Consider the following 8,314-nt stretch of genomic DNA (forward strand, 5'->3'; position numbering starts at 1 on the left):
CAACCTGCTCTGCTGAGCCCCCTGCACCATCCCTGGACCTGGGCCAGGGAAGCTGCTGAACTGGGAGCTCAGGGCCCATCTCTCTGAGGAGCTTTCTAAATCGGCAAGTGTGTCACAGGTTGAGATTTTAGGGACGAGGTCCTCAATGCTGTCCTCGATTTCAATGAGTAGACTCTTTTGACCAATCTGCATTGGGCAGAGCAGGAGCAAGACATAAATATTTAAGAAATTTTTTAAGCTGTTTAATTTTGGTGAAAACATAGAAGATAAAATTTACCATCTTGACCAATTGTTTAGTGTACTATATGTTGTTTTAAACCTCTGAAACCTTGCCTGCTGTTCCTGTAATAAAACCTAGCCCGGGCCAGGCGCGGTGGTTCACGCCTGTAATCCCAGCACTTTAGGAGGCCCAGGCGGGTGGATCACCTGAAGTCAGGAATTTGAGACCAGCTTGGCCAACACGGTGAAATCCCATGTCTACCAAAAATACAAACAATTCGCCGGGCGGGCGTGGCGGAGGGCACCTGTAATCCCAGCTACTCCGGAAGCTGAGGCCAGAGAATCCCTTGAACCCTGGGGGCGGCGGTTGCGATGAGCCAAGATCACGCCACTGCATTCCAGCCTGGTCAACAAGAGCGAAACTCTGTCTCTAAATAAATAAATAATAAAACCTAGCCCAGACTGTAACCACGTCCACTGGGAACTGAGGAAGTAGTGGAGGGAACGCGATCAGGCCCATGGCTGCGCCCAGAGCGGGGTGACTCAGGGACACCGCGGCGCCAGCGGAGGAAGGGAGAGTGTCGCGGGCCCAGTCGGGGACAGGGAGACGCCGCCGCGGCTGAGTATTCCTCTGCAAGTTTCTTCACCTTCAAAAAAATGCTGTGATGATTAAATGAGTCTGTTGTGGAAGGAACCGTGTCCTCGCAGGGGCCGGGGCAACATCCAAACTCCAACCCAAAGGCTAGGGCAAAGGGGAGGGACGCCGGCAGGGCAGCCAACCATATTTCTAGCCGCTGTGACGACGGCGGGAAACATGGAACGCGCCGCCTTAAGCCGCCTTAAGCCAGCTTTGCACTCTTGACAGGATTCATCTTCCAGGCTCCCCTTCCATCAAGTCTCTCATCCCCAGCGCTCTGGGTCCCCAATGGCAGCGGCCGCCACTACCAAGATCCTTCTGTGCCTCCTGCTTTTGCTCCTGCCGTCGCTCTGGTCCCGGGCTGGGCGAGCTGGTGAGTTCGTGGATGGAGCCTAAGCCAGGCGGGGGCCAAACCTGAGGGGCTGTGAACTGCAGCGGTTTTTAGAGGAGGGGAGGCTTCGGGAAGGACGGAGGAGATCTCCCCGAACTGCGCCCCCGTTCAGTTCCGGTCGGTGACTCCTCCCTGCCGGGTCCACTCCCCGAGGCTGCTTCTTGACAGGGGAGAAGCAAAAAGGAGCGGGGGAGGAAAGGAGGCTGACAGGAGGGTGGAGGGGCCAGAGGGCTGCCGAGAGCGAGGTGGGGTGGGGATCCCTGGTGCAGCCTGGCAGTCCCACCCGCCCTCGGGAAGGAAAAGTCAGAGCCCCTGGAACCCGAGCTGGGGACAGGACAGGGGTGAAGGCGGTTCCACAGGGACGCGATCACAGACACACCCACCAGCCACAGGCCTGCTCTGCTCTCACCCACTCAAACCCTCCAGCACCCCCAGGGCTCCTTGCCCTTGAATTTTCCCCTGCACTTTTCTTGCAGACATTCACCTGCACCCAGGGGCTCAGCAGACACCCCCCACCCCTCCCCTCACCATCCACTGCCACCACCCAGGTCACATCCTCTTACTTCCCACCTCAGCCCAGCTGGTCACCGCAGCTGGTCTCCCCATCCATGAAGGGGCCCTCACCACCTCCTACACCACGTGGCACCTTCTGCCTCTTGGCTGAGGACACACCCCAGCAAACACACCCCAAACTCCCCTCGGAACCTGTGCAGAGGGCATGGGAAGCACCATTCCCTCCATAATGACCCTGGGAACTCTGGTGATTAGAGGCGCCCCATTCTGCCCTTGGGGCCCAGACCTGCCTGTTCTTCCTAATGAAGCCTGTTCTTCCTACTGGGGAGCCAGCCTGGTAGAGAATAGTCACTGTGTAGACAGGGGCCAGCAAAGCCTTTTTAGAAAGGGAGGAAGGATGCCCTGTGATCTTTGCCGTCCTTGGGTTCTGCTCTCTGTGTCCAGTCCTGTCCCTTTGTAGAGCAGCAGCAGGAAATGGCAACCTGCAAATGAGGGGGGACGAGATTCAGACCCTGTCCTAGGTTGCTGATCCCAGATGAGGGGATTACAGTGTCCCATCCCTTAGGGTGTCATCTCCAAGTAATGTCTCGGGTGTCAGTTGGAGAGTAGAAGGTGATCCTACCTTGTCTGTGGCTTCTGGGTGGTGTGGATGTGATGGGAGTGGGGGTGCCATAGTTGGGGGCTTATTTTTCCCTCCTTTGCTGCTGAGTGGCATCTATGGTCTACAGGGGCCATCAGGGACCCTCCCTAAAGCCTCAGGTATGAGCTGAGGGTGAGGGGGTACAGCCATGTGGTGTCCTGCAGATCGTGGCCAACTGCTTGTGCAGCTTTTTGGTTCTCTGTGGCCCTGCTCCTGCCCATCCCAGGAGACCCACCTGTGTCTTCTCACTGCCAGGCCTATCTTCCTAATGACCTAGAGGGTGAGGAGTCTATCCATAATGGGCAGCTCTGAGGCTGGATGGTCACTGCCCTCGCATTGCCGAAGGCCCCATCTTTGCCAAGGCACAGTACTCTACAGGAGCCACTGTTTAATGTTGAGATTTCCTTGCTGTGAGTGGCATTGCCTTGCCTCTGAACATTCACATGGAATCTTTGTTGTGATTCTCCAATTAGATATTGCAACCACATGTACCTCTAGGATCTTAGGGGGCCTTGGGTCATTGGGCACTTAAGGCACGTCCAGCCTCGCTCATCATTCATGGATTGTCTATGGCTGCTTTTGAACTACAACAGCAGAGTTGAGTAGTTACAATGGAGAATATATTCCCTGCACACCTTTGCATATTTATAAAATTGCCTTTCACAGAAAACTTTAGTGGCCAAAATATCTTTGTAGAAGGCCACAAGGACCCATTGTACTTGCTGCGGGGTTAAAGGGTCCTTCCTCAGTGGAAACTGGTGTCTTCTTCTAGTCATGGGTTCATGGTCTGAGAAGTGGCTTTATTCTGCAAATTGGACAAACTATCCTTGTTTTTGAAGGACTGGCTACTTTCAGCCTCCTGGTCATCCATCATTTGTTTTATCGCTGTTTGTTGTGATTATTTAAATCCAGCAGTATCCAGGTTGAGTTTCTAGCTCTTTTAGATTTTGGACCCCTTTGTTCTATGAGTCATGGGCATAGCTTTGTATGACTGAGGTTCCCAGCTGGCATTGTGACTTCTCTAATCATTTCCATCATTGCACCCTCCTTGCTCCTGACAGTTGACAGCCTCCAGCTGGAATCTGTAATTTCAGAATTTTTCATCCCATTACTACTGGGAGCCCATTTCAGGAAGAGCATCTCCTACCCCCAACCCTGGCCTTCAGCAATAGGCATCCCTAAGCTTCATTCCATTTTGGTGTCTTCTCATGGGGCCTTCTTTATATGCTGGGTAAACAGGAGTCCTACAGGTTTCCCATGAGCACAGTGGATGGACATTGTTCTGGATTTTCACACTCAGACCCCTCTGGCATGAGCACTTCTCTGATCCTGTGATCCCTCCCTCTACTACCTGCCTTAGACTTTCAGATTTTCCCTTTCTTGCTGCGTGGACCATCCCTTTGTCCAGGGTTTCAGGAAGGCATCCTCATAGCAGATGTGCACCATCACTGGGGACTTTGCCAACATGTTAAATCCTGTGACCATGATAATCAATTCTTCTTTATCCAATGGGGTCCCATCCTCACTCTATTGCACCATGTACCAGCACCTTCAGGGGCATCCCTCACACCCTCTCCCACCTCCCACAGTCAACGCAGGCTGCTGCTGAAGATCCTCTGGCATCCAGGCCCTTCCTCCTCTAGCAGCCCTGGCACCTCTCTAGCAAGGTCGTATGTTGACTGATGTGGACAGAGGGGCAGTGGGACATGTCTGGGGACATGTGGTTTCTCAGCAGGCAGAGACCTCCTCCTCTTCCTCCTCCACCTCCTCCTTGTCCTCATGCAAGGGGCGAGCACTCGCCTTAGTATTGTGGACACCACAGTTCTGGAGGGGGCACTCCTTCCTGGGCCAGCCCAGCCTGCAAAAGGCATCCTCTTATTGTCACAGTGTGAAGGAGGGCTAACTAGGGGTCTCTTTCTCCCCACCCACCCCTCACCTGCCTTTCTCCACAGACCTTCACTCTCTTTGCTATGAAATCACCATCATCCCTAAATTTAGACCTGGACGACGATGGTGTGCAGTTCAAGGCCAGGTGGATAAAAAGACTTTTCTTCACTATGACTGTGGCAACAAGATAGTCACACCCGTCAGTCCCCTGGGGAAGAAATTTAGTGTCACAAAGGCCTGGAAAGCACAGAACCCAGTACTGAGAGAGGTGGTAGACATGCTCACAGAGCAACTGCTTGACATTCAGCTGGAGAATTACACACCCAGAGGTAAGTTTCAGATGGCCCAGGACAGGAGGGAGCAGATACAGTGGTAGGTTAGAGGCATTTATAGTTTTCACGTAAAAATACAAATGGGGGCTGGGCGCGGTGGCTCATGACTACAATCCCAGCACTTTGGGAGGCTGAGGTGGGCTGATCACAAGGTCAGGAATTTGAGACCAGCCTGACAAACATGGTGAAACCCTGTCGCTACTAAAAATGCAAAGGTTAGCTGGGCATAGTGGTGCACACCTGTAATCCCAGCCACTTGGGAGGCTGAGGCAGGAGGATCGTTTGAACCCAGGAAGCAGAGGCTGCAGTCAGCCGAGGTTGTGCCACTGCACTCCAGCCTGGGCAACAGAGTGAGACTTTGTCTCAAAAAAAAAAAAAAAAACAAAAAACAAATGGAAGGTCATCTAACCCCTTAAGAGGTCTAGAGGCAAGGCAAGGTGTGGCAGAGAGAGTAAGGCCGGGAAATTGTAAGCAGAGCAGGATGGGGGCTCAACATGTGTCAAGACCAGAGCTGATCTCTCTCTGATGGGGGCAGAACCCCTCACCCTGCAGGCCCAAGTGTCTTGTGAGCAGAAAGCCGAAGGACACAGCAGTGGATCTTGGCAGTTCGGTTTCGATGGACAGGTCTTCCTCCTCTTTGACTCAGAGAACAGAATGTGGACAACGGTTCATCCTGGAGCCAGAAAGATGAAAGAAAAGTGGGAGAATGACAGGGATGTGACCATGTCCTTCCATTACATCTCAATGGGAGACTGCACAAGATGGCTAAAGGACTTCTTGACTGGCATGGACAGCACCCTGGAGCCAAGTGCAGGAGGTAACAGCAGAAAGAAACGGGGATCTGGAATGAGATCAGAAATGGTGATCTCGAGAAACTAGTTCTTGAGTTCAGCTTCAGTCATCCCAGTGTACACGTTTATGTTAAAATGACCCCCTCATGGGGCGCTCCTCCTGGGGGTGCTGGCGTGCCTGTGCTCTCCCATCCTCCTCTCCCTTCTCCCTCCTGACTCCTATTCTTCATTGCACTTGCTTCTATTCCCCGCACTGTGGATTTCTCACCAACCTTGAAACTGCAGGTGTCACTGTGTTTTCAGACTTTTCTCCTTAGTGTTTCCTCTTTTGAGAATCACTTTTCCTTTCCTTTCCCTCGTCTGGTTCTGGAAATCCATCAAAACCACCTCCAACACCAGCCCAGAGACCCTCCCCTCCCCAACTCTGGAGCATCACCTCCTTTTCCACCACAGCAGGAGGGTGGGCTGTGCTGTCACCTTGCTTCCCTCAGCAGCTGTGTGAGCTCCCTGAGGACAGGGGACACCCCCTCTCCCTTCCCAACCCAGGACCTGTCACACCGGCTGCCCCACACCAGCGGGGAGGGGACAAAACTTCTGCCTTCCAGGATGACCTAGGGTGGCTGGAACTGAGGAGGTGTCTCCTCAGATTTGGGGCCTGGACAAGGGTTGTCACTTTTGTGTTTCCATTTCAGCATCACTCACCATGTCCTCAGGCACAACCCAACTCAGGGCCACGGCCACCACCCTCATCCTTTGCTGCCTCCTCATCATCCTCTGCTGCTTCATCTTAGCTGGCATCTGAGGAGAGTCGTTTAGAGTGACAGGTACTGTGGGCAGAATTGCAAGTTGAACAAGGAGCAGGTGGGTGAGGAGGCAGGACGGGAAAAGAGAATTCCCAGAGTCCCACCCCTCCCTGTGGCTGGGACCTTCTCATCCTGACATGAGACAGGTGAATGAGACCTTGTGTCACCTGTTGGCAATGACCTGGGCAGCTCATTCCTGATTACTGATGGATTCTCACCTTCAGAGTCCAGAGGGAAAAGGAAGGGCCCATACCAAGGCTCAGAGTCTGTTGAGCTTGAGGTTTAACAAGTTCGGGCATGATTCAGAGCAGGTTCCTATTCAGGAAGGGTGTGTGGCCTGCAGGCAGCAGGAATTCAGATATGGGCAGTCCTCTTAATTGAGTTAGGTGCATCATGGTAGTTTTACATGAGATGTGAAAGGGAAGGGGGATTCCATCTCTGAGGCTAAGAGAGAGACCTGGGTGTAATCCCAGGAGGAGGGGGCTGGGAGAGCCTTGGTACACCTAATGAAAAAAGTGGGAGTACAGGGCTGCCTTCCTACAGAAAGTGGCTTGGGTTCCAGGAATTAAGGTGGAAGATAAAGAGTAGAGGCTGCTCAAGAGAAGGATATTTAAAAAGTCAGTTACATGGACCCGTGGGGTTTGAGGCAGCTCCCCTGCCATCACCCTCCTGCACACCCCAGATCTTGAGCCCGCTGATAGCCCTGCCAGGAGCAGAGTGGATTCAGGGGAAGGAGGGTCTGAGGTGCTGCTGGGGTTCCACGGGCACCACTGGGCTGGACCAGGAATGGATAAGGTGGAACAGGGACAGATACCTTCAGAGCTATGGGTGCTGCTCCCAGTGTGAGGAAAGGCTCAAGAAGAAGGAGAAAGAAGGATGTTTGCCTGCAGGCCGACCCAAGGCCAAGGGCACAGGAATACAGAACCCTGTCTTTGGATGTCTGCCCCACTCCTTGCCATGTTTTAGGCCCTCTCATCAGATCATAGAGAGGGCCTTGAGTGAGGGTGCGGACCCATCACTACCAGCTTCAGACCTGTGGGCCCCTCCACTCCATGCCCTGGTCAGGTGCAGGGCCTGGACTGACTCTGTGATGTGACAAAGGAGGAAAGAGGTTGGTCCAAGCTGCAGTCGCCAGGGTTGGGCCTCAAGGGAAAAATAGGTCCCTTAGTGCAGGGGGATCTGAGACATGGAGTGACTAGGGAAAGTTTACCCTGGAAAAGTGATCCGGGTTCTCTGCCTATTAAACCAACATTTGTGTCCCTTCTGAAGGTTAAAGATGATACCAGCCGGGCGCGGTGGCTCAAGCCTGTAATCCCAGCACTTTGGGAGGCCGAGATGGGTGGATCACGAGGTCAGGAGATCAAGACCCTCCTGGCCAACACGGTGAAACCCCGTCTCTACTAAAAAATACAAAAAAACTAGCCGGGCGAGGTGGCGGGCGCCTGTAGTCCCAGCTACTCGGGAGGCTGAGGCAGGAGAATGTCCTGAACCCGGGAGGCAGAGCTTGCAGTGAGCTGAGATCCCGCCACTGCACTCCAGCCTGGGCGACAGAGCGAGACTCCGTCTCAAAAAAAAAAAAAAAAAAAAAAAAGATGATACCAAAAAGCCCCTGTGAGCAGGGTCTCGATCAAACTCATCCTTCTGGCTGACGACTTGCCCACTACCTACTGTGTATGTCCAGAGGCCTCTAGGAGATGGTGATGACACCATGGACCCAACAGCTCATTCACTGCCTTGATTCTTTTTGCCAACAAATTTACCAGGAGTTATTCCTAACATATTATGCTATTTTCTCTTGGTGCTACCTGATGGAATTTTTGCACTTAAACTTCTGGCTGACTAAACAAGATATGTCAGCATTTTCTTTCTTCTGTTTTTGTTTGGAAAATCAAGTACTTCTTTGAAAGACAATCTCTTTCTTGCAAATGATATTGTCAGGAAAACAATCATGTTAGACTTCAGACCTCCAGGGATTCTTTCCATACCCTGAAAGAGAATTGTTTAATTATTTAATAACAAAAAATGTATATTAATGATTGTATCCTTTAGTAATTTATTGCTCTGTACTGTTATTTAAATAAAAAGTTATATTTCCCTAAAA

At 52.3% G+C, this 8,314-nt stretch overlaps 1 protein-coding gene across 2 annotated transcripts; it reads left to right on the forward strand.

The window, feature by feature from the left end:
• The first annotated feature begins 625 nt into the window (after positions 1 to 625).
• Positions 626 to 8,314, forward strand: LOC694600 (UL16-binding protein 2). 2 transcript variants are annotated; one of them, XM_077999523.1, is made up of 5 exons: positions 626 to 1,229; positions 4,353 to 4,616; positions 5,155 to 5,436; positions 6,103 to 6,234; positions 7,483 to 8,314. In XM_077999523.1, the coding sequence occupies exons 1-4, from the start codon at positions 1,145 to 1,147 to the stop codon at positions 6,210 to 6,212; spliced, it is 741 nt and encodes a 246-aa protein (XP_077855649.1). In that variant the 5' UTR covers positions 626 to 1,144; the 3' UTR covers positions 6,213 to 6,234; positions 7,483 to 8,314. The 2 variants fall into 2 exon arrangements, with proteins under 2 accessions (XP_077855649.1, XP_001082656.4); XM_001082656.4 differs by having other exon boundaries at positions 627 to 1,229; positions 6,103 to 8,314.

The sequence above is a fragment of the Macaca mulatta genome, chromosome 4 (genome assembly GCF_049350105.2).
Source record: "Macaca mulatta isolate MMU2019108-1 chromosome 4, T2T-MMU8v2.0, whole genome shotgun sequence".
NCBI classification, from domain to species: domain Eukaryota; kingdom Metazoa; phylum Chordata; class Mammalia; order Primates; family Cercopithecidae; genus Macaca; species Macaca mulatta.